The sequence below is a fragment of the Suncus etruscus genome, chromosome 16 (genome assembly GCF_024139225.1).
Source record: "Suncus etruscus isolate mSunEtr1 chromosome 16, mSunEtr1.pri.cur, whole genome shotgun sequence".
Taxonomy (NCBI): Eukaryota; Metazoa; Chordata; class Mammalia; order Eulipotyphla; family Soricidae; genus Suncus; species Suncus etruscus.
Genome location: NC_064863.1, coordinates 2152034 through 2176936, shown reverse-complemented (window position 1 = coordinate 2176936; position 24903 = coordinate 2152034). Strand labels below are relative to the sequence as shown.

General features: G+C 35.6%; 1 protein-coding gene across 2 annotated transcripts in view; it reads left to right on the top strand.

Moving 5' to 3' along the window:
* CDIN1 (CDAN1 interacting nuclease 1) overlaps positions 1-24903 on the top strand; it is a 244569-nt gene that overhangs the window by 132342 nt on the left and 87324 nt on the right. For both annotated transcript variants that reach the window (XM_049790041.1, XM_049790040.1), the window contains 2 exons: positions 3047-3112; positions 3693-3798. In XM_049790041.1, the coding sequence (XP_049645998.1) occupies positions 3047-3112; positions 3693-3798 (172 nt within the window). The remainder of the gene's footprint in view (positions 1-3046; positions 3113-3692; positions 3799-24903) is intronic.

The following is a 24903-nucleotide window of genomic DNA, read 5'->3' as shown; positions in this document are numbered from 1 at the left end:
TGGTCTATGGGGGAATTAAGTCAGGAAGGACAATTTAATCAATCTAGGTAGACTGTAAAGCATATGGATTGTTTTAAAAAATATTTTACTGTACCACCTAATAGGGGCATTTAAATGTGTACAGCATATTCTGGCAGTGAACACAGAGTAAGGATCTAAAATATGAAATTTAAAATATGAAAATGAAATATTCAGAACACAGAGTCATGCCCAGTACGTGAAAGCCAGATCCAGTCACAGGAAGACAAGAGAATGAACAAAGAAGGAACCGGACGGACAGTAATGTGAGCTTGTGATCGAGTTATCTGCAGATCTTAGACTTGTAACCCTGATCGCCTGAGGGTCAAATTTTAAATCTATACCTGTTGTTTGAACGAAAATCTGATTATAAGGATGTTGTAAAATTCCTTATAATCAGGGTTCAGAAAAAGGCCTTCCTGTGAAGACTTGCAAATCAGGCCAAATGGATGGAATTGATCTTAAAAAACGTCTAGTGGGAAAATTATTGATAGAACATAGACCAAATAAGCAAAACTCCTGATGAATAAATGCTTTATTCTGTACCAGTAACACTATTTCCTCTGAATCTTGCTTGAATGATTCCTATGTTCTTAGGAAACCTAGAATGAAAGTACCGTGCTGGTTCAAACAGGGCATTGGGGTCATAGGCACTTAGTAAATGTAAATAAAGAAGATAGCCAATTGTAATGAGTAGAATAGCTTCTTACTGTTAAGAAAAAGTTAAGTCACTGGTAGTGACTCAGACTTTAAAAATAATCTATCATATCACTGTTGTAGTTACTGCCAGATGAGCTTTATACTGAGGAGTTGCACAGAAAAAGGTAAAAAGACTCTCCAACCTTACAGAATAGTTCTATTTAGATTTCAAGGTTTGTTTTTTAATTTTCACATGAAGTAGCTAACGAAATTTAGATTATAATTATTGTAGGGGTCAGAGTGCTGGTAGAGCAGACAGAGTATTTGCCTTGCACAGAGCTGACCTGGGTTCCATTCCTAGAATCCCAGATGGTCCTCCCAGACTACCAAGAATGGTTCCTACGTGTAAAGCCTGAGTAAGTCCTAAGCACAACCAGTGTGTCACCAAAACAACAACAATAATAAGTTTTAAGTATTGTGTCAGTAACTTGGTGCAGAGAACAGAATACAATACTTTTTACAGGGATGATCAGGAATTTTAGTGTGTGCATTTGGATTGCTTGGTGACCTTTGAAATTTTGTTTTATAATGTTTCTTTCTGAAACAGATTTCTACATCTGCAAATGTTGATGAAGCTGGAATAGTTTTTAATACAATATTAATCTCTTTTTAATGTCAGCCTAGCTTTTAAAACTGTTCATCAACTACCTGGAATGTCAGTGTAAGGCATTTTGAGATATATTTTTAATAAATACCTTTTCCTTGGGGCCAGAGCAATAGTGCAACAGTAGGCGTTTTCCTTTTATGTGGCTGATCCAGGACTGGGTTTGATTCCCAGTGTCCCATATGGTCCCCCAAGCCACGAGCGATTTCTGAGCTCATAACCAGGAGCAATCCCTGAGCTTCAATGGGCGTGGCCCAAAAACGGAAAAAAAAATTATAAAATGCCTTTTCCATTAAACATTATCATTTTTACCAGAGTACAGTTAAAGAGGATAGAAATTTTTCTGGTCTCATCATCAACAGCCCAGTTTTCCAAATTCTCTTCTTTTTAAAGTGAATTAATTCCCTTATCTCAAGTTTTGAGATAGTCAATCACCCAATTTGCTGTATTTCAAGTAGGTAAAATTGTTCTGAATGCTGGTAGCGGTTCTTCAATATATGAATGGTAAATAAATATCAAAACTTTTTAACAAAATTTCAATCAAATATCTAGTTTAAAGATGTGTCCTATAATTAAAAGGTTATTTATATTTAAAATGCTGACCTTTCAAGATCCACACCAGAGTGTCCTAAAGCAGTTTTTGAACATTGGCCATGAAACCACTGTCTTGAGCTGACAAATGGATTGGAAATAAGCTACCCAACACTAGGAATGGGCCATTAATTTTAATCAAAGGTGATGCAGGAAGGCGAATGGGACGCATGACAATGTCAACAGCCCAGTAGGTGTTAAGAGACCACACAGCCTTCCTTGTTACTTGGGTGAGCCATTAGTTGAGGTTGGGTGATGACAGAATGCCATGTCTGGAATTGAATGACCAGGTCACTCCAAAATCTAATGGAGAAGTCCTCATTTCAGAAATCACATTGTAATGCCAATGTCGTTAGAAGTCAAGGACAGTAGTTAGGAAATATTGAATGATTTTTTTTTTTTTTTTAACCAAACACCTCGCTAGCTAGTTTTTTCCAACTTGGTCAAACTTTCTGTTTTCCTGGCTCCTTTTCTTCTGAATGGATCATTGATATTTACAGAGTCCAGAGATCAATGGAACAGACTTAGAAAACAGTCTAAAAGCTGTTTATTTTTTAGAATTACATATTGTTAGTTGTAAAACTCTGGTAAATGCCAGAAACAATAGCATACCAAAGGCATTAAGTAGGGTAATTAATTCTCTATGGTGATCTCATTGTCCTTGTCCCTTCTTGTGTTTTTAAGTTTTTAAGTTTCACTAATTGAAACGAAACTTCCTTAATTGCTTTAATGAAAGCATTTGTCTTATAATTGTAAAGGCCACTGTGCTGGTACTATACTGTAAATTGTCAATATTGGCTGATAACAGTGATAGCCATGACACTGAAGACCTTTTCATTTCATCAGTAAATTTATTTCAATGTTTTGAGTATTTTAATTACAAAAAGGTAGCATATGACAGCTTGAATTAATGATGTTTATAATAAAGACATAACAATGCAGAAGGGACAGAGGCATCTTTCTAGTTGTGCTTCAGATTGTTAAGAAAGTTCATGTATTCTGACAAAGCACTGCGCACATAACAAAGATTTGTGTGACTGCGTTAGTCATCTTTACACATTTTTGAGAAAAACAAGTATGCGAGTGTCTTTGAGTGGACTCCTGTAAGAAGTGATCTGTTTGTTCTCCCTATAGATGAAGATCAGCTTCGTGCAAAGGGCTATGACAAGACCCCAGACTTTATTTTACAAGTGCCAATTGGTAAGTCTTGAAGCTTTGTTACACTTTGTTTACATGGAGGTAGATGCTTTTTCATAGGTGTTTTATTTTTTGTCACGCTAGCAAATGTAGCCAGAGTAGATTACATTGATGATTATTGTTCCTAAGTGGGTAAAATACTTGGGAAATATTATTGTAAAGTAATAGAGAAAATAAGCTCAGAAGAAATTTAGTCTAATGAATTTTTGTATCTATTGGAGAAACAAATTGTCTTTGAAGTACATTTGGGTCGCTACTTTTAAATTGTTTTTTTTAGTTTTCAATGATTAAAACATGGTTCTCAAGAAAAGCCAAACTCACGTTGGTTTGTTTTCAGAGTACTTGTTAACTAATACAGTTTCTGAATAGAAAGGGACTTTTGAAGAGAGAAAAGTATTGGGGACTCAATCCTACACAAATGCTTCTGATTATAAATATGTAGTATATTTTTATAGTGCCAGCCATAGCTGAAGGTGAGGGCTAGCTCTTCTCATGAATGAGAAGCATGGAGAGCCCAGTTCAGAGTTGAGCATTGCAATCCCTCCTTCCCTCTGCTCTGTATCAGTAACGCTTTGTCCCTTAGCCGTGGAAGGGCGCATCATTCACTGGATTGAAAGCAAAGCCTCATTTGGTGATGAATGCAGCCACCACGCCTACCTGCATGACCAGTTCTGGAGCTACTGGAATAGGTGAGGTGCCATTACTTTTCTCTTAAGATAAACGATACTCAGCCAAAATCCCATTAGAAAAAATATTTTGTTCAGCTGGTAAAAATGCTGGTAGCCTTTGTTTCCAAAGAGACTTGATTAATGTATTCATCTCAGATCATTTAAACTTCTCTGCCTTTGTAATATCGATTCATTTTTTCTAACTAAAATTCTCAGCATGATGTCAAAATTAGTGTAGATTCCACTCTCCACTTTACACGGATAATACCTGTATTACTCTAAACGTGCTTAGTAAGTTAGGACGCTTATGATATTGGCACCGTCTTTTCATCCTCTCTATGTGAAATTCATGCTTTCTGTCTGACCTTAGAAAAATATCCTAAAGCTCTCTCTCTAATAAGTCTTCAAATGCAGAAAATCTTTGTGAAAGATTTTAAGAAAGGAAAGAAAAAGATCAAAAAAATTTACTTTTCAAAAGCAAAACATTTTACCTACAAACTGAAATCAGCACTTAACAGGACATGAGAACCTCAGTGATCTGAAAAGGACAGTTGGGGCCAGGGAATTCAGGAGCTTGCCTTATATTCACCCAGCCTGGTACAATCATCTAGGGTCCCCTGAGCTTGGAGATCTAGGAACAAATAAGCCCAGAGCACCATTGGGTGTGGCCCCAATCAAAAGAAACAGAAAAAAAAAAAAAAAGAAAGAAAGAAACAGAAAAAAGTGCTATTTGAAGGGAAGGATGCTGTTTCATTGACTATGCTCCAACTATGTGCTAGTCTGTGATCTATTAATCCTACAATAAAGCTACTTTCATTCCCAGTTAATAGATAACTCAATTGAGTTTTAGAGTAAGAAAATCATATGGCACATTGCCACTCATTATGGGCCTATGTTTTTCTCTCGCCCTCCCAAATCCTGGCTGTTTCCAGCTCAGTTGTTATTCACAGCACAACTGTTGAAAACTAAGCTTTTTATTTGACTGAAGTCCCAACTTTTCACAGGACTCATTTCTCCCACTTGAAGTAGGAGGTAGGCCAAGGGGGAACATTCCTAGATTAACTGTGTTGCTTGGTCACTTGCCAGTGATAAGAATATAACAATCATGAGCCAGGATAATTTTCCCATGTAGGATACATACCTTCCCCATAGCCTACCTGGGTCATTCCCTGGCATCCCTATGGTCACTCAAGCCCTGCCAGTAGTGATCCCTGAGCATAGAGCCAGGAGTAAGTCCTAAGCACTGCCCAAAAACTGTGGCCCCAAAACAAAACAAATAAAAGAATACAATAATCGCATGACATTGGCTCACATCCTTATGGAAAGAGAGTCGAATCTCTAGACAATAGTCTTATCTTCAGGGGAAAAAAATGGCACTGCCACTGACAACTGTGACAGGCCAGAGTTTGGCATTATATTGTTACTCGGCTTTGAAAAAGGCCAGCGGACCTTGCCCATTGCAGCTGTGCTAAACTAAGCCTACTTTTTGCCATGGTAACAATGATCATGACAAAATGCTGAATGTAATGGCTTTCTTGATTTTCTTGTGTAATTGCGCGTGGCATCCAAGCTTTACTTTACAGGGATGGAGGAGGAAAGTGCAAAATGTTTTAGAAATCAATGCTGCTTCAGCGTTTCCTGTCTTTTCTTCAGCCATTATTCAAATTAGTGGTAATGTGGCAAATTGAATTTTAGATTTTTAGCAATTTAATGATGAGTTGGAAATGGTAAAGAAAGCATCATTTTTGATAGTGGAGGGAAAGCAATGGCAGGAAAATCAAGCGGTATGAGTTTAGATTGCTAAAGGATTTTAAAAATGGATAAGCTGAATCATCAGTGACTGTCTTCTCCCTCCTTCCTCACCCCACCAGCCTTGGTACTGGTCAAGTCGGAGTGCTTTGGGCCGGTTTTTATTTTGGGAGAATGCTGGTACCTGGCAGTGCACAGGGGATACTCCTGCTCTTTTGCTCTAGGACTGCTTCCATCATGCTCTGGAACTTTGTTTGCTTGAGGTTGAATAGAGGCCTCCTGCATGCAAAGTATGCACACACATCCTTTGAGCTTTCTCTCCCACCTATAGTCAAATCTTTATGTAACACATTACTAGCTAGTAGTGCTTCCTGGAAAAATCCAATAGAATACCTTCATTCTAAAACATCTCCACTTATTTCTCAGTACCTTCTATAGCTACATAGTACTATTTTTTTTGCATTTTCTCTTTTGTTTTGTGACAAGCTACACGTGGCTTAAAATTTTGATTTGAACTACAGTGAGCGTTCTTTATCATCACCAGATGCATTTACATTTTTATGTAGGTAAAACCAACATTCTTTCTGCAAAACTTTTAGTTTTCAGAACTGAAATTCTTGGTATGTTCAGCACCAGTTTTACAAACAAGCACTCCCTGCATCTTCTGGTAATGAATTTCTATGTATTTTTTTGTTTTGTTTTGTTTTGTAGTGGAATTAAATGACTCTCAAGATTGGATATAAGTGGAATCATATATGTCCTTTTGTGCCTGACATTTCAGTTAGCATGATGTCTTCAAGGTTCTTCCTTGTTAGCTTTTTCTTCTTTTGTGGGAAGAGCCTCCAAGCCATGCTCAGTCAACTGGGGGCAGTCTCCAGCGGATGATGTATGTCACGTGATTCGGTGTTTAGGTTTGTGGTGCTAGAGCTACCAAAGTCGCCCTTGATGGTGCTTTGGAGTCTGTTAAATACTTGGTACTTAACTCAGGACCTTATGCATGCCTTATCACGCTCAGTTCATTTGAGCTATCTGATAGTCCTTTTCATATGCTTTTAAGTTTATATTTTTCAGTTTTCTATTGTATTTATAGTTCACAGTTTATTTATTCATGCTTGTATCAAAGAACATTTAAATTACTCATTCATTTTGTACTATAATCAATAGTACTCTTATGAACATGGATGTACAGATAGTCTAGTCAAAGCCCCAGTTCTTGATTCTTTCAGGTATAGGTCTAGAAAAGGAATACATGATTATGGTAATTCTAGTCTTGTATTTTTTTTTAAAAAACTATTATACTAGTCTCCACAGTGACGGTAGTATTTTATATTCCATTGGCTATTCACAGTGTTTCTAATTCCTCTGTATTCTCACTGAGTTTTATTATTCTCGATGCATTTAGTACTCGCTGTTTTAAATTGATTAAATAATTTTTTAATTTATATGAGAGGCATATAGGTTATTGACATGGCTGGAGGGAGCCTAGATGCTGGGTTAGTTTAACATAATTTCCTTTGTACTGAACTTTATTTTATTGCTGCTACATTTTTATTTTAGTGATGTTTTGCCACTGTCGACATGCATTTTTTTTTAAACACATCTATCTCACAATATAGATTTACTGAGTAGCGTGATTTGTTTAGGAGTCATGCAGTACGGGAAAATAAACCTTGTTCTGAATATTTTTAGATTATTTAAGGATGAACTGAATATTTCACACCAGTATTACTGGTGTATTAGTATGGCTGGTACCATACCTACGGATACAGTTGAGTGTGAACTGAGGGCAGGGAGCATTTTCTATATATTAGGTTAATGAGGGTAAGTGTGCAGAAAGGCATTGAGTAATCCCCCTGCCCCAAAGTGGGCAGTATGCAAAATAAATTTGGTAATTTCTGCTTACACAGAAGTTGCTAGAGACCAAGAAATGCAAGTAACAGTGAAATTTAAAATTGAACATAAAAACCTTTACTTGTTTTTGTATAAGCTTTTGTTTGTTTATAGGAAATGCTCCCTGCCCTCAGCCTGTATCTCAGGCAGTATTTTCAAAACTAAACATTTTTAATTTTATTCTCTAAGTTTGTTACTCTCCCCTCATTTCATCCTGTATTTGATTAATCCACAATTTGTCCAGATCCTCAAGCCAAGACCCTCAGTATCATCACCAATCCACAAGAAGCCCTTTCCTCTATCTCCAGCATGTCTTAAAATACCATAAAAATACTGGGGCCGGAGAGATAGCACAGCCGTAGAGCATTTGCCTTGCACGCAGCTGATTCAGGACTGATGGCGATTCAAATCTCGGCATCCCTTTTGGTCCTCAGTGCCTGCCAGGAGCGATTTCTGAGCACATAGCCAGGAGTAACCCCTGAGCACAGCCAGGTGTGACCCAAAAACAAAAACAAACAAAAAATTATTTAAAACTATTTGTCATGCTGTTCTCTGGGTAATTCTTATTCATTTCCACACCAGCATCTCTGCCAACTCTTGTATGTCAAGGTTTTCGTTCTCCAGCCAGAAATTAATGATGTAAAATAAAAATAAAATTCTCTCACATTTATTCTCAGAAGTGACTTCCTTTAATGACTTTCCCTCCCTTTTGAAATAGGACCCAAACTTCAGCAGCATTCAGAGATCTTCCTGACCTGCCTCTTGCCACCTGCATCTCTCCCTCTCACACTTACTAGCCATGCTGGTTATCCCTGACTCTTCAGTAGTTACTACTTCTTCCAAAGTTTCCCTCTCGCTAATCTTTAGAATTTTCCTCTTATGGATCCACCTTCCTCAACATACACTCCTCACAATGTTCAGGTCTCTGCTCAAATTTTGCTGCTTGGGAAAACCATCTTTGAACACCCAGGTGAAAGGTACCTCCACAATCATCTCTCTCTTGACTCTAGTTGTCTGCATAATACTTGGTGTTGTCTGTGTGAATACAGGTGGAAACAGTCACACTAATTTATTTGTTTCAATGTGCTGGAACTTAGTATGTCTAAAACTCAACTCTGAATAACTTTGTAAACTATGGTATTTTAATAAAAAGAAAGATTGAATTTAAAATACTGAAAGAAAAAGAATTTAGAAAGAATTTTACCTTTTATATTTTTCTTTCTATTTATTAAATGTAGTGTGTCACTCATTGCTTTGTAATCAAAACATCTGGAATTCTCCTTGACTTAACCTAAGAAAGGGCTGGAGAGATAGGTAGGGTTTTTACCCTGATAGGCTAACCTGGGTGAGAGAGAGAGAGAGAGAGAGAGAGAGAGAGAGAGAGAGAGAGAGAGAGAGAGAGAAGAGAGAGAGAGAAGAGAAGAGAAGAGAAGAGAAGAGAAGAGAAGAGAAGAGAAGAGAAGAGAAGAGAAGAGAAGAGAAGAGAGGAGGGAGAGGGAGAGAGAGAGGAGAGAGAAGAGAAGAGAAGAGAGAGGAGGGAGAGAGAGGAGAAAGAAGAAGAAGAAGAAGAAGAAGAAGAAGAAGAAGAAGAAGAAGAAGAAGAAGAAGAAGAAGAAGAAGAAGAAGAAGAAGAAGAGGAGGAGGAGGAGGAGGAGGAGGAGGAGGAGGAGGAGAGAGAGAGCTGTAGACAGACCCCTTTTGACCCCTCTTGACTTAGTTAAAAGACATTAATTAATTAAAGAATTAAAGATATTTATCTCCTAAAGTCATATCTTGCACTCCTGTTAGAAAAGCGGGAGAGGAGCAGAGGAAATAGCCTTGACCATGGAAAGATTAAGAGCTGAGTTTCATCTGTTGGATCTTTGAGCCTGTGGCTTCAGGTTCTTCTTTCCTAGAGTTAGCGTTAAGCTAGTGGCTTCTGTCACAAGAATTGATTTGACTATTTCTTACCTCCGTATTTTTTTTTTTTTTTTACCAGATTGGCCATTTACTCAGTGATTTAGCAATCGCTTTCTCTATGCTACCCAGAGAGGCACACGAGAGTTAAGGAAGGTGTTTTTCAGAGGATGGCCAAAAGTATTTCCCTTTATAAGAGGCTTCCAGGAAGCCTGCAATTAGCCAAATCACAGATTTCCAGTTATTTCAGTCTTGTTAAAAACGAGGCTGATCACATCTGTCTTAAGTTGGAGTATATGTCTCAGCAATAGAAGCTCTTGCAAACCTTCAATTACAGCAGCCTCAGAAGTCACTGCTGCCGTGTACTAACAAGTAGTCATCAGCAACAACAGGAGACAGACTGACTAATAATTAGCAAATGCACTGAAGGTAAAAATATCATCCTTTTCTTTCCCATCTCTTATGTGGAGATGCTTGTGAGATATTGATGTGCTGCTTTTTCTGACAAATATGCGAAACTGTTATTTGTTGAAGTAATCTTGAAATATTTGGTGCAAGAAAAGTCTTCTATGAGCACAGTGCTTTTAGATGAATGGCTAAAAATGGGGAAGTGTAAATTTTTTCTCCATTTGGAATGTACTTAGCAAGAACTTGCCCCAGCAGAAAACAAATATTTTTGTCATTGTTCATATTTTTAATTATATATTTATATTATAGAAATATATAATGTCTATATGTTCAAATTCAAATGAAGAAATTAATGCTGCCTTTTGCTTTGAAAGCCGATTACCAGTAAATAGAGGGTTGTTGTCAGACTGGAATGAGTTAAGTCAGAGAATTAAAGGGAAAGAAATAGGCTTATAGGTAAAACAACAATGAAATGGTTTCTCAAAATGATATCTACTTTCTTTCTTCAAGCATATGCAAGATTTGGAGATGGGAAGAGAAAGAATATTCACCAGTTTTTTAAACGCAGGTGACAAAGGAGTCGTTAAAAGAATGATTCTTGGTGCCAATCCGCTCTGATAGGGTTAACATGAGCTGCTTTGGCTCCTAAATGTCACCCCAAATGAAATCAATATACATATTATTGTATAGCATCTCTGAAAATACAACATTGGGATCATCCAGACCACATGAGAGAAGAATGTTACTAGGAAGTGAACTGAGAACCCAAGAGTGAGAATCCCAGAAACAGAGTCCATTTCTGAGAACAATCCTAGAAGTATAGAGATCAGAATGAAATCCATTCTAGAATAACTCTTAATAAAATTGCACAGAGAATGTTAAAAATATATCAATATGGTCATCATCTCTAGAACAGGGCTTCTTTTTTTTTTTTTTTTTTTTTTGGTTTTTGGGCCACACCTGGTGACGCTCAGCAGTTACTCCTGGCTATGCCCTCAGAAGTCGCTCCTGGCTTGGGGGACCATATGGGACGCCGGGGGATCGAATTGAACCGCGGTCCGTCCTAGGCTAGCACTGGCAAGGCAGACACCTTACCTCTAGCGTCACCACGCCAGCCCCAGAACAGGGCTTCTTAAACTTATTTCTACTCATGACTCCCATTTCACCCAACAAGTTCCTGCACAATGCTTGGCATTTTTGATAATAAATCACAAATTATTTTAAAACAATCTTTTAAGTTACCTTTTTAGACTTTCTTTTGGTGTGGCCTTCCATAAAGCCAACCTGGTTATCAAACCCAGAGCCCCATCTGGCCTCCAGGTCCCACCAGGAGCGAACTGAGCTTACTGCCAGGAATCAGCCCTGAGCATAGCTTAGTGTGGTTCAAAAGCAAACAAACAAATCAGTCAGTAAAGAGTCCATGAGGGAGGAAAGGGAAAATCTAGACTTCTCCTGGTTCTGAAGGAATTGTCTAAAGACCACTCTAAATTCAGAAGAGAACTGTGGAAATATTTTTTTTATTTTTTATTTCTTTTTTTGAGAAATAAAGGTCTGAAATTTTAAGTAGGTTTCAAATTAGATTCTAAAGTTCACAGTGTGTTTTATATAAAAAAGAACTTTGACTTAAGAGAAACATTTTTAAAAGCAGTCTGATTAAGATTTAATTGGATAATAAACTCATTAATTTAAAGTGCACTAGTTAGCAATTTTTACCATTGGATAAGCTTATTATACATTATAAACTATTACCACTACAAATATGTACCTCCCCTTCCAAAAGTTTTAGTTTTGATTTATAATCCTTCCTGTCTCTTCATCTCCTGTTCCCAAGAAATCACTAATCTTTTCTCTCACTGTGGATTAGTTTGCCCTTTTTTGCATGGAATAAAATACAGCATGTATTCTATTATCTTATTATTTTCTTAGTGAAATTATTTTAATATTCATCCCTTGTGTGGAATATGTGAATAGGTCATTTCTTTTTATTGCTGAGAATTATTCACTCGCATGGCAGGACTGCTATTTGTTAATCCAGTCACCTATGGGTTGGCTGGTTTTTCTTAGTTCTGGCTATGAATAAGAATACTCCTATGAAGAGGCCTGTTAAAATCTTGGAGCCGGAGGAATAGTAGAGCAGCTAGAGCTTTCACTGGCATGTGGCTGAGACCCCAGAGAGTTCCCTCAACCCTCAAGAGTGCACAGGAAGAAGGAAGCTCTCTGTCCTGCCAGGTTTTGTTTTTGTTTTTGTTTTTCTCATTTTGTGAAATGCTGAAGCTGCTTTCCGGAGTGAGCCACCATTTCACATTTTCAAATGCGTTTTATGAGCCTTATAGCTCCCTCTCCCACTTCTCTTGGTCTCGTCTATTTTCTTTAAACTTTCTGATAGTTTAAGTCTGTCAGTGTGATTTTAATTTGCATTCTTTAAGAAGAAATGCATTGTGAATCTTATAGTCATTTTGCTATTCTTTATTTTTGAGCAGTATTTATTCCATTCCTTTGTTCATCTTTAAATTAAGTCATATTCTTAGGAATTTAAGGCAGTTTTGAGAAATATTTTGGATATTAAAGTCCCTTGTCAGATATGTGATCAGAGATGGTCAACCTTTGGCTTATCTTTCATTCTCTTAACAGTGATTTTCATAGATCAATTTTTTTTTTAACTTTAATGAAGTCCAGTTTACCAAGTTATTTTTTGTGGGAGGCATTTTCAGGAAATTTTGAGGATTTCAAGGGAAAAATAAATCTTAAACCTATTTTCTTAAAATAATTTTTTGTTCACCTTTATGTGTCTTGTCTGTTTCCAGCTAATTTTTGTATGCGCTGTGCTGTGATTGAACTTAGTTTTGTTGTGTCTAATTATGCATTTGTTCCAGAATCATTTGCTTAAAGGTTCTCATGTTTCCACAAGCTAGCCTTTATGCATTTATCAAATTGTAATTGATGATATATATATACATATATATGCACCTTTTTAAATTTCGTTTCATTGTTTATTTACCTCAATGCCAGTTCTACATTGTTGTGATTACTGTAAGTCTTGTAACTTTGCTTTGATCATATTTAATTTATATATAAAGAATTAATAGCCTAGTAATATAAAGTGTTCTGATTAATGTATACCATACCCCAATTTATATAGTTATTCCAACATTTTGAAATGTCAAATAATTTTCATTATGCAAATATCTTACAGTTTTGTCATATTGGTCCTTATATTTATATATTTTTATATTCTATTGGAAGTGGTGGTGCATCTTTTTGGTTGTTTTCAGAAGGAATATAACTGATTTTTCTTACTTATTTAGCAACTAGCAACATTGGAAAATTCTATAATATTTTATTGTGAGCTAAATATTATAGGATTTATCTGTCTCAAAATCGATACCTTTTTCTTCAACTGCACTAACAAGAACTTCTAATACAAAACTGATCTGTTTTTAGAATTTTCTCTCTCCTAATCTTGAGAAAAAGATACTTAAATATTTCATCATTAAGAATAATGTTAGCTATCAGTTTTTGCAGATTCCTTTAACATACCAAGGAAACTCCTTTCTCTTACTAGTTTACTGAGAGTCTTTATCAAATATGTATGTTTAAACTTGTCAGATGTTTTTCTATTTCTATTAGGTATAAGGAGTTTGTGTTAATTGATAACAGAGCAACTTATTTTGATTGATTCTTGAATGTTAGGCGAAGGTTGCATTCCTAAGAAAAACCCCACTTAGTTATGAAGCAGTGTTCTTTTTGCATTTTATTGGATTTGAATTGATCTGTCGCTTAATTTTTCTTCTAATGCCTTTTTCTGGTTTTATAAGATAAAGCTCATTCATAGTATGAGTTGGGAAGTATCCCTGCCTCCTTAATGTTTTGGATAAGTTTTGGCAGTGATGTTATTTCTTCCTAATTGGTGTAGAATTCCACAATTCCAGCCATCTGATTCTTTAATGGCTGAAGGGATTCAGATTATCTTTTTCTTGACTTAGTTTTGCTATATTGTGTCTTTCAAAGATTTTTTTTTTTTTTTTTTTGCCCGCCTAAGTTGGGGGATATTTTGTATAAACTTACTCAAATTATCCCTTTATTCTTTTGATCTCTGTGGTGATGCCACCCTTCTCATTTCTGATACTGGTAATTGTGTCTGCTTTCCCAGATCAGACTCTTCACTGCTGGTGCTCAGAGATCATGCTGATGGCATTGGCAGACAGTATGGGGCACCAGGGATTTGACTTGTGCCAGCCGTTGCATGAAGGCAAATGCTCTACCCACTGTGCTACTATCACTCTGGCCTCCATTATCAGTTTTACTTTTCTGAAGGAACCATTTTTTGTTCTATTGATACTTTTTCCAACTGATTTTTTTCTCGTTCACTGTTTTCTGTTATAATCCATTTTATTCACTTCATTTACTCCCCAATTTCATTTTAATTTTCCTGGTTTCCTAAAGTTAGAAGGCCCAGATTGTTTACATTAAGTCATTTTTCCAATATAGGAATTTTTGTTCTATAAATTAATCATAAAATGGCATAAATTTTACCAAAAACTTTTGCTGTATTTTCATTTTATTTGGTTCTGAATATTTTATAATTTTTCTATTTTAATTTTTCCTCATCCCATAAGCTACTTTAGTAGTATACTTTAAAAGTATATTTTGTTTTCAAATATTTGGAATTTTTATACCGTTTTAATAATGGTTTCTTATTTATTTCCCTAGAAGGCAGAAGCAAACCTGGTTCCTTTTAAATTTTTATCTTAGAACACAGACTCTGATTATCTACCTAAATGTTCCATGTGTACTTGAAACAAAAATCAAACAAATTCATGTTGGGTAGGATGTTCTTTCAGTTGAATTCTGTCAAAGTGGCAATCCTCGTGTTCAAAGCACATGCATTGAGCAGTTTTCTTCAGAATATTTAAGAACTGTTCTCTGGAATTCTCCCTCTCTCAGCAGCTTTCTCCTGCTCATATTCTGCCCTTCAAACTCTAACCACCATTCTCTGGGCTCTATTTGGGGCATGGTGGTGGTAAGTATTATTATTTTATTCATGAGAAACTAGCTCTGTCTTTTCAGATCATGACCAACTGGACTTTAGCTCCCACCCACATAATCGCATGAACACTTTGTTAGAAAAGTAAATTGGACTAATCAGAATTTCACCTCGTGTTCCTCTTATTCAGAAATCACTGTCCTTTCTCATTGCCGGATGCCTGTTGTTATCTATTGTCATCTAGTTTGTTTGCTTACTTATTTGTTTAGTATCTTCCAGTAAGAGGATAAGCCTTGTTCCTGTTGCGCCATTTATATTTTCTAGGTTGGGGGGCCATATCCAGCATTGTCCAGGCCATTTTCCTGTGTCTCTGTGTTCAGGGATCACTCCTGGGGATGCTCAGGTACCATTTGGGGGAGTAGGAATGAGCCCAGGCTAACCTCAAATAAGGCAAGCGCCCCAATTCCTTCTGCCCCATTGCTTCATTTTTGGCTCTAACTAGACCTCTCTCTTTTATTGTAAAAAACACCAGACTTAACTTAACACAATATAAACTGGTTTGTCTTATTCAACACTGACCTTGATTTACTTTTTGGGAGGGATGGGGAGTAAAAACAGGATTTATTCTGAAGTTCTGAGTAAGGGGAGAGAGAACAAGAAAGCGAGAGAGTAACTTGCTCAAGAGAGAATGTGGAGAGAGCACCCATACACACCCCACATAGAAGTAGGAACATATGCAGGCAATGGGTGCATGCAGAGATCATGTTCCTGGAATCAGGGAGCACATGTGTAAATCTTCTTTGTTCCAAGTTGGCTTATTTAAGTTTTCTCCAAACCTGCCCCATGTGACACTTCCTTTATTTGTTTGTTTGATTATTGGGCTACACCCAGCAACGGCACTCAGAGGTTATTCCTGGCTTTGCGCTCAAAAATCGCTTCTGCAGCATCAGGGGACCCTATGGGATGCCAGGAATCAAACCTGAGTCCTTCCTGGGTTGGCCACCTGCAAGGCAACACGTTACGGTATCTCTCCAGCCCCCTACCGGAGACTTTCTACCAAGTTTAAGAGTCCTGTTGTGGTTGTAGTTGTGGGGGGGGGGGAGGGTGCACATGCCAGTGTGCGTGGGGCATCAAAGATGTGAGTCTGAAAGTCTGAAAAGAGAAGAACATGATTAGAATGAAGAGTAAGATGCCTCTCTGCCCTTGAAGGTCAGAGCATTTTCGTTTTAGAAAACACCCGCTGGGAAGAGACAAGTTAAAGCAAGAACCAGGCAACATAATACTAAATCTATTCCTATAAAAATGAAAATAAGTTTCTTACGTGTGGGTATGCCTGTAAGACTTGGGAAATAGAAAAATGTATTTAGATTCAGTATAGTCCTCGATCGAAGTCCTTCCACCTACTAGTCTCAAGGCAAAGCCTGTTTGCCTTTTCAGCCGAAGTCCTCCCTCACAAAGTTCTGGCATCAACTGTCCTGGACAGGCTAGTGGCTTTTGCAGCTTTCAGCCCCTTTATGAACTAGGATGCTCTAATCTATAATCTATCATCTAGGGTGGTTTCATCTTGGGTGGTACCCAAGGGCGTACCTTTTGTTCAGTCATCTCTAGACTAGAATATGATTTCTATAAAAAGACAAGCTACAAAAACATATTTTTTTCTCCACCTTCACAATTTGCCAGATGGCTTAATAAACCTGGTTTATTCTTTTACATCAATACAGTAAGATTGGAGAGTACTCTTTTTGTGGTTAAACTTGATTTTTTTATGCTTTTTAATTTATGGGATACATTGTTATCCTAAATAAATTTTCTTAAGCAGTTACTCTGAATAATCTAAGACAGATTATGTGCAAACTTTAGAAACCTTCAGATTGCTTTCTGTTGATCTTTCCCAAGCAGACATTCCTATATTTTGGAAATATATATTTGGAAATTATTATTTCCTGGCTTGGGGATCATATGGGATGCCAGGGAATCGAACCACTGTCCGTCCTAGATCAGCCACTTGCAAGGCAAATGCCCTACCACTGCAACACTGAAATCATATTTTTTTTTTTTTGGTTTTTTGGTACACACCCGTTTGATGCTCGAGTTACTCCTGGCTAAGTGCTCAGAAATTGCCCCTGGCTTGGGGGGACTATGTGGGACGCCGCCGGGGGATCGAACCGTGGTCCTTCCTTGGCTAGCACTTGCAAAGCAGTCACCTTACCTCTAGCACCACCTTGCCGGCCCCATGAAATGATATTTTTATTCACTATTTTTATTCACAAACTTTTACTAATAAAATGGAAAACATTGGTATGGTCAGAGTCAAAGGTTGGATTTTAAGTGCATTGTTCTTTGGAAGCAGCTTTCCTTAAATGTCATATTTTAATAAAATAAGTAAAACATGGCCATCTTTTGACTAAATAGAAAGTTCATGACATATTTGCTTTTTCTTTACCTCTACATATAAGATTCACATTTTTCCATCTGTGGGCATCTTCTATTTGGTATTTAAGAATCTTCTGAGATGGGAATTGAGAGATTATTCTCTTCTGAGACATATGGAGTAGAGAAAATCAGCCATGAATATACTTTTTATGTCTCATACTCTTCTCATAAGACAAAAAAAAAACTACATAAATATATAAGAATAATGACAAACATCCTTTCTAAATCCTAACTGACTCTGAAAGTCATATTCTTATAAAAAGCTAACCACTGTGACTTCAGTTTATCCATTAATACTGGCCACGTTTACTCAGGTTTGGGGTTTTTTTTTTTTTTTTTTGCTCTCTCCTTAAATTTATAATTTAGACTTAGTATTTGTGTGAATTCCGTCCTCCTATTTACTCCCTTTTCTATGCTTAACCACAAGCATTTAGATTTTGGCAAGGATTCTGTCAACAAGGCATCTTGTAAACCCTTTTCTGCTTCTTATACATTCCTTCCTGTCATTTCCTTCCCTGTGATCACTGGCAACTTTATTAACTACTATTTAATTTATTTTTCTATATCTTTGAGAACTCATTCTAAATAATCATTAATAAAAAGTTTGGTTTTTATGAGAGATAAGTTTTTAAATTTATAAAGCTCCTAAATTTAACTAAGCATAAAGCTACTCTAGTCTTCCCTAATGACTTTAGCTGTGATACTTTCAGATCATTCTATAGATTGTGTAGGTGGCATAAATGAAGTCATTGGTTTGATAAATATACAAGATATGAAAAATCATATTAAATTTAATACTAAACCAAAATATTTCAATTAATCCTCCTTGCCCTTTACTATTTTAAGGATAAGTGAGTATTTCACTATGAAATATCCTAGTACGTTTTCCAGCAAAGTGGTCCATAAGTAGTAGCACAGATATATGACCTAAGTCAGTTTAAGGCCCTCCTAATATAGAGGCAGCATTGTTTAGAAAGTAAAGATGAGAAAAACCTAATACTGCCTTCAGGTATATAATTTATTCTTATTGGCAAACAAATTATATATGTATATGTACATCACAAATATATCTGCTGCAGAATATTAGCTATGTCCAATAATGTGGCTTAAACACTTGTATTATTCTCTTTAATCTATATAATCAGCCTCAGAAGCAGTTGCTAACATTTTATATTTATTTCATATGAGAACATTGAGGCATAGAGACGTTAAAGACACAGCTAAAGGTCATATAACTGGAAAACTAGGGGGAGTTTACATAGAATAGGGACATGATCAGGACCTAGCTTTGGATAGCTATATTCTGGTAAGAACAAGATGCTGGGAAAGGAAAACAGTCATGTTTTCATTCCATTAAATGGAATAGCTAATTAATACCCAAATGATAGGAGTGGCAGTGGAAATGATATGGCATTGGATAAATTTGAAGAAGCAATAAAGACAACTTGGCAAGAAATTAAATTTTGTTCTTTGTGGGTGAGTATTAAAGTTAACTTAGAAATTTTTTATATTTATGATAGGGAAAACAGTGTTGTTATTAAAGAATTGGAGTGAAAAATCCTTACTTATTACTATAACTTCTATCATAGTAACTTCAAGTATAGTTTTTTGAGATGTCTAAAGTCAACAGGGCAGTTGAATAGGAGTCCAGGTGAAAGCTCAAAGAACAATAGATTGATTTTGGAAAGATTCCCAGTTGATATAAGCAAAGTAGGTTGTCATATAGTAGGACAATAGAGAAAAACTTATTTTCACAGGAAGAGAAAGAAGACAGTCATGTTTCTGTGTGTTAAACACCTCAAAATCTCTTAGCAATAATGGTCTCTCCTAGAAAATATTTTTTCCTAAATGTACTAGTACCCAGGTTTCATCTCTCTCATTTGAGGATTAATTAATGTTGAGTCTATTGTATTTATTGCACTTTGAGTATTGATAGTATCAAAATGTAAGAATGGAGAGCCTCTTACAATCACACTTGAAAGAAACCTTGGGAGTTGCATTTGTCAAGCCGCAAGGAAAACCATTCATGCATATACCACATCCAAAGCTCCATCGGCAGCCCAAACATAAAGCACTGAAAGGTCATTCCTCTTCCTGCAGTGTGATGGTTTGTTGACGTATTTTGACACACTAGTACAAATGCTGAAAGAATCTGACCTTCTTCCAATACTGTGGGACTCAGGTCTGGTTAGAATACCTTACACTCATTGTGTTGCTCTCTGTTCCTTTGTCCTTCACAGATAAATATGCATTTTAAACATGAAATGCTTGCTTCAGTACACTGATATTTAAAAATTTTAATGAACATAAATGATTGCTCTTTAAATTTTTTTAGCTTCCCCTTCCTTTACAGTTGTCATCAGTTGAAAAAAACCTACTTGGAACTATTAATGCTTTAATGAAAAGAAATTGAATTCATTTTTCAAAATGATAAATGGAAATTGAAATTATTAGTGCCTGGTAGAGGAAAATATAAACAAATGAAGAGGTCTCTATGCGAAAATGTGCTTGGCATTCTTTATCTTTATGACAAGAACAATTTCTTGGTGTTCAAGTGTATGAGGATTAATTCTAAAGTCCAAAATTAATTAAAGTAAAAGTAAATTTCAGGTAACTTTAGAAATCACCTCAGAAGTTTATTTAACATGTGTTTAAGATGTTAAAGAGCTAGGGAGAGACCCAAGAAATTTTAAGAGAATTTTCTGTCATACAAGTATGTTCCGTGTTAGATTTATGTATAGAAGTAAATGTGAAACAGAGCTTTGACTACTCATTTCTTTTTTGAAATTTTAGCCATATTTATTAATGCGCTATCTTTTTGATGTGAGATGGAAAGGGAAATCTTCATGAATTTTATTAAATACAAGAATAGTAGGCAAACTAATTTTCCAATAGCAATATTCAAAAACTGTTTCTGTCTTCACAACTAGTAAGTAAATGAAGTGAACCATATTCCTCACGCAAGTGTTTAGATTATATTTTGAAAAATGTGGAAAATGTTATGGCTTTATCATAACATTAGAAAAAGGAGTGATTTACTATTACCAAGTAAGATAAAAATGTATGCTCAATGAAATGCAGGTAATTTTGTCCATGATAGGTATTTTAATGGCATGCCTAAAATTTGAGTTGACATTGGAAATTATAACTTAACTATTCACAACACTTTCCATTATTTCTTAACTTTTCCTGTAATACCCTGGACAGTCTTTGCCTCTGTTTGAATTGTTACTTTTTGTTTTTCCCGTTGGCAAAGGTTGTCATGTCACTGGAAACCAGTTGTCAGTACTGACCAGGTGCTTTCAAATCCTGCCCAGGTTTCTGCAAAGCTTCCTCTCCAACTGCCTAGTGCTCTTCATTCAGAGTTGACCTCTATGTTTTTGTGCTATGAGAAATGACGTCCCTGTTCCTTCTCTGCCTTTGAAGGGTCCGACACACACACTTCATTTGTGCCAGAGTGTGGCCATCACTTCGGACTTATCTTTTAGGACTTTAAGTCACTTTTAATTGACATTTCTATCTGATGATAGAATTGTACTTCTCTTTGTAGAGATTTTATCTACATAGGAATAGTTGAAAACCTCTTTTCACTTAACTAATTAATTGTCCAGTTCTAGTGGATGATGACATGTTTTTCTGTCAAAACTCAAGCAGCCAAATTATTTTTCTAACAATTCTTCATTGTTAGCTTCTACCTTCCCTTGTCACATAAGTGGTCATGCATACACACAAACATACATGTACACATGGGCTGTAGTACACTGCACATCCAGTTTGAATTAACAAGAAAAGGGTTAAATTCTCACTATCTTTACTGCACTTATTAGTGTCTTAATATCTGCACACTTCATTCCTATAAATTTATCACTACATACGCAGGCATAAATTAACCTTGTTGTTTCTAATGTGATGCCATATCTATAGAAATCTCTCTTTTGGAAAGTACAGCACAAAGTTCTGTTGTGTTATTATATTTTTTCGTGGGGTCTTAAAATTTCTTTGATGGTAGTGAGAAAAGAATACTCTATCAATTATTTTTAAAAAGCAATAATTCATTATAGTTGATCATAAATGTCAGGAAGCAAAGACCCAGCTGAAGCATTTTGTCACTAATCATGCTGTTTTTCTTCTAATTAGTTAATTTACATTTTACAAATTAAGGGTAAAATTCAGAGAGAAGATAACATCATAGCTTTAACTGACCTATATTTATATCTGCCAAATTTAAGTTAATTAGAAATGTAGATGTTGTTTGTTTTATCTGTCAGAAAAGCTCATCTTTTTTTTTCTTAAAGAAAAAAAAGACACACTTTTTTCCTCCTCAGCATTTATCATCTAAATAATAGTCTTGCCAAGATGGCAGCCTCATAATAAACTCTTTTCAGTGGAGTGATGGGTAATGAAGCTTGCTTGTGAAGGCAGCGAAAAATGTTGTCTGGCCAAATGCATGAATATGATGGCTAGAGAATCAGTGGACTTTTTCAGTCATCAATCTTTTTAGTAGCCTCTTGTACATCTGAATATTTTGATAGATGATCTAATAATTGAGTTATCTATCTTTCTAACTATCAGAGTTGCACAAAAACTATTCTCACATGCTGCTGAATATTAAATATATTAGGCATCCAGTAAATTTTTCACAAAGGGTCAAAAGGTGAAAGGTTTTTGCTATTCTACAAATACCTTTTAATATATGGAGTGTTAAGCCTTTTGAAAATTTCAGTTCTTAATCTCTTCTGTGAGGAGGTACAGGCTTAGAAAGGAGACCATTCCTTTAAAAGTAGAACATTCAGTAGTTAACTATAATTAGTGAAAATCAATCCTGGAAAACTTGTAAGATCAACTGAGTAGTATAAAGTAGATTGTTCTGATAGATCTAAACTCAATGTCACAGTTAAAGTGACACAAATTTCCGATAGGAGATGTATAAGTGGTGTAGGTGCAAAGAGAAATTGTGATATTCATGCACTTACCGTTTTAGAGGAAGATGATGCCACCTAAGGGAGAATTTGGCTGTCACCTGCCTGCCTTTCTTGTCATTTCTGACACAAAGCTACCCAAGCATTATTTTCATGCACAAGTAGTTCTTTTCCTCCACAAAGATTTCACATTGTATTTGGTTTTGTTTCATTATACACGATTTTCTTTAAAAAAAAAAATACCCTTATCAATTATGCTTCATTGAATGCTTCTAAGAAAAGAATGGAAAATTTAAAGAAACAAATCCGTTTGCATAATAGGGTTTCTCTACCATTCCAACTTGTTCAAGGTGACCTTTCAGTGATAACTTCCCAGTAACCAACATTAATATGGTTCTGCTTTGGAAGGGCAGGTATTTGTTTGCAAGTCTGAAGGGTTACTAATCCTTCGCGTCTTGAAAGGCTCTCAAATGAGCAGGACCTTGTAAATTGGATTTCTATTAGCCATCTTGATGCTAGCTCTTCATCAGTGGAATGAGGGGAAGTGCTATCAATAGCTCCAGCTCTAAATATCATTGTTGTGGTTTCTTTTCCAATGCCGTACTTTTTTAAAATTTCATCCAAAATTGTAATGAATGCTAAGATCACCAGAATTGTGCATAATGTTTTGAATAAACCTTAAAATATGGGCAACTATTTTTAAAATGCCTCTCAAGTAGAAAAAGCATTTGGAATAAAATTCAAAGTAGCAATGGTCAAAAATAAATACAGTAAAAGATTTTTAAATCCAGGGCCGGAGAGATAGCACAGCGGCGTTTGCCTTGCAAGCAGCCGATCCAGGACCAAAGGTGGTTGGTTCGAATCCCGGTGTCCCATATGGTCCCCCGTGCCTGCCAGGAGTAACCCCTGAGCACCGCCGGGTGTGGCCCAAAAACAAATAAAAAAAAAAGATTTTTAAATCCTGTTTTTATTATAGTTCCTATGATTCCTGAGCTATAGTTTCTATAGTTCAGCTTAGACTTGTACTCATAAAAAGTTTGGATTGATGGGCTTTTTTTTTCTTCATTTTTCTAGACTTCAAATAATAACTAAAGGGGATAATACCAGTGTCAAACCCTTCTACTCTTGTGTCTGAAGAGCTATTGATCTGGGAATTTTACCCAAACCAAGAATTTTTCTTCTGAAATTTGATTTGAAAAAGACTAACAATCATTTTATTATAGAGAACTTTAAACTGCTAGATATCTATTTTAAAGTCTATATTTTGAACAGTTTGAAATTATTATATTGGGTAAGGTTTAGGAGAGGAGAGAGTCTTTTCTTAATCAAAGTAGCAAACATCTGTATTCTTTCTAGTCTGTCTTTTGCTTAGCATGGCCTCATCCATCACTGGTCTTTGATATGAACACCAAGAAGTCATGTCCTTTTGTTTTAAATGATAAATATGGCTTTGTCATGAATACTCATAGGCAACCCAATTTACATCTGAATTGTCAAAGTGTAAACTGTCCAGCTCTTGTGATGAGTGACATTATTAGTGAAATAAAGAAGTTTTTAATTTGTCATGGATAGGCCTTAGATGGTGACATTATGAGATGATGTGGATTTCTGATGCTAGGAAAATTGTCCTTCCCCAACTATTTTTCTGAAATTTGTCATTTATCAACAAGGTGCAACATGCCTCTGAAGTTTCTCTGTGAACATTTTTACTCAGTGTCATTAACCTGTCTCTTTAGATTTTATAATTTAGGCTTATTAGCTGGTATTGTTTATCAAGACCAATACTATTTGTAATAGTTGGCTACTGGTGGTGAAACACTAGAAAAGAAAATTTGTTCTGTCTGGCTATTATTGTTAGAGGCTGCTATTTTACTTTTTTAATCTTTTGCTTTACTTCATGATCTCTATCAATAATACTTCCTAAAAATTTTTTAAGATACTTCTTCCTCACAAACACATTGATTAGTTTACATATACATTTATGTATAGTCTGGCACACATATATATACTAGCACAATTATGTATAGTCAAAAACTCTACAATTGTCATAACAATTCAACTATGAAATTAAGACCAACACAATTTAAAATACTGTGAAATCTTAATTATTTTCTTCCGGTGCAAAAGAAGATTCCAGTTTATATACATTTACTTCATGTATTTCTACATTATTAATAAGACTATTTCTTTTTTAAGGTTTTATCTTGTGATGAACACCTAGAAGGTTTCATGTTTTTAACAAGTAGTCATTCTAATTTATATACATATATAAAAGATAACGACGATGTTTTAAGAATCAGTAACTTAAGTTACATTTCCCTTTACATATTTTTTCTTTTTAATTTCAACAGAACTTTTAAAAATAGAAGGAATAAGATAAATTTTCAACTAAGTTGGTTGATTGAAACATCAAAGAAAACTTTGACATTGCTGGGAACTTAAAGAAAATTAAACTATATGTTTTAGTTAGATCCATGTTTCTCCATAAAATTCACTTAAAAGGTTTCATCCTAACAACCCAACTTGAATTTTATTTGGGGTCAGATTGCTTACCTCATTATATATTATTAACTTTAGATTTTCTTTATTTTGATTACATTGAAGCTGCAATTATATTTTGAAAAGTACTGACAGATTGCCTAGAAAGTGGATTTTAAAGCCTTCTATATTCTTGCTTAAAAGTTAAATTCTTGTCAACCAGGAATTTTCTTTCTATTGCCTTAATTTCTTAGTATTTCCTTTGTCGCCTTTTTCACGGGAAATGAAATCTTATTTGGGTTTGCTTCCCAATTAAAAATCATTGCATTGCAACTGTAAAGCTTACCCCTTATCTTAATTGAGATTGTT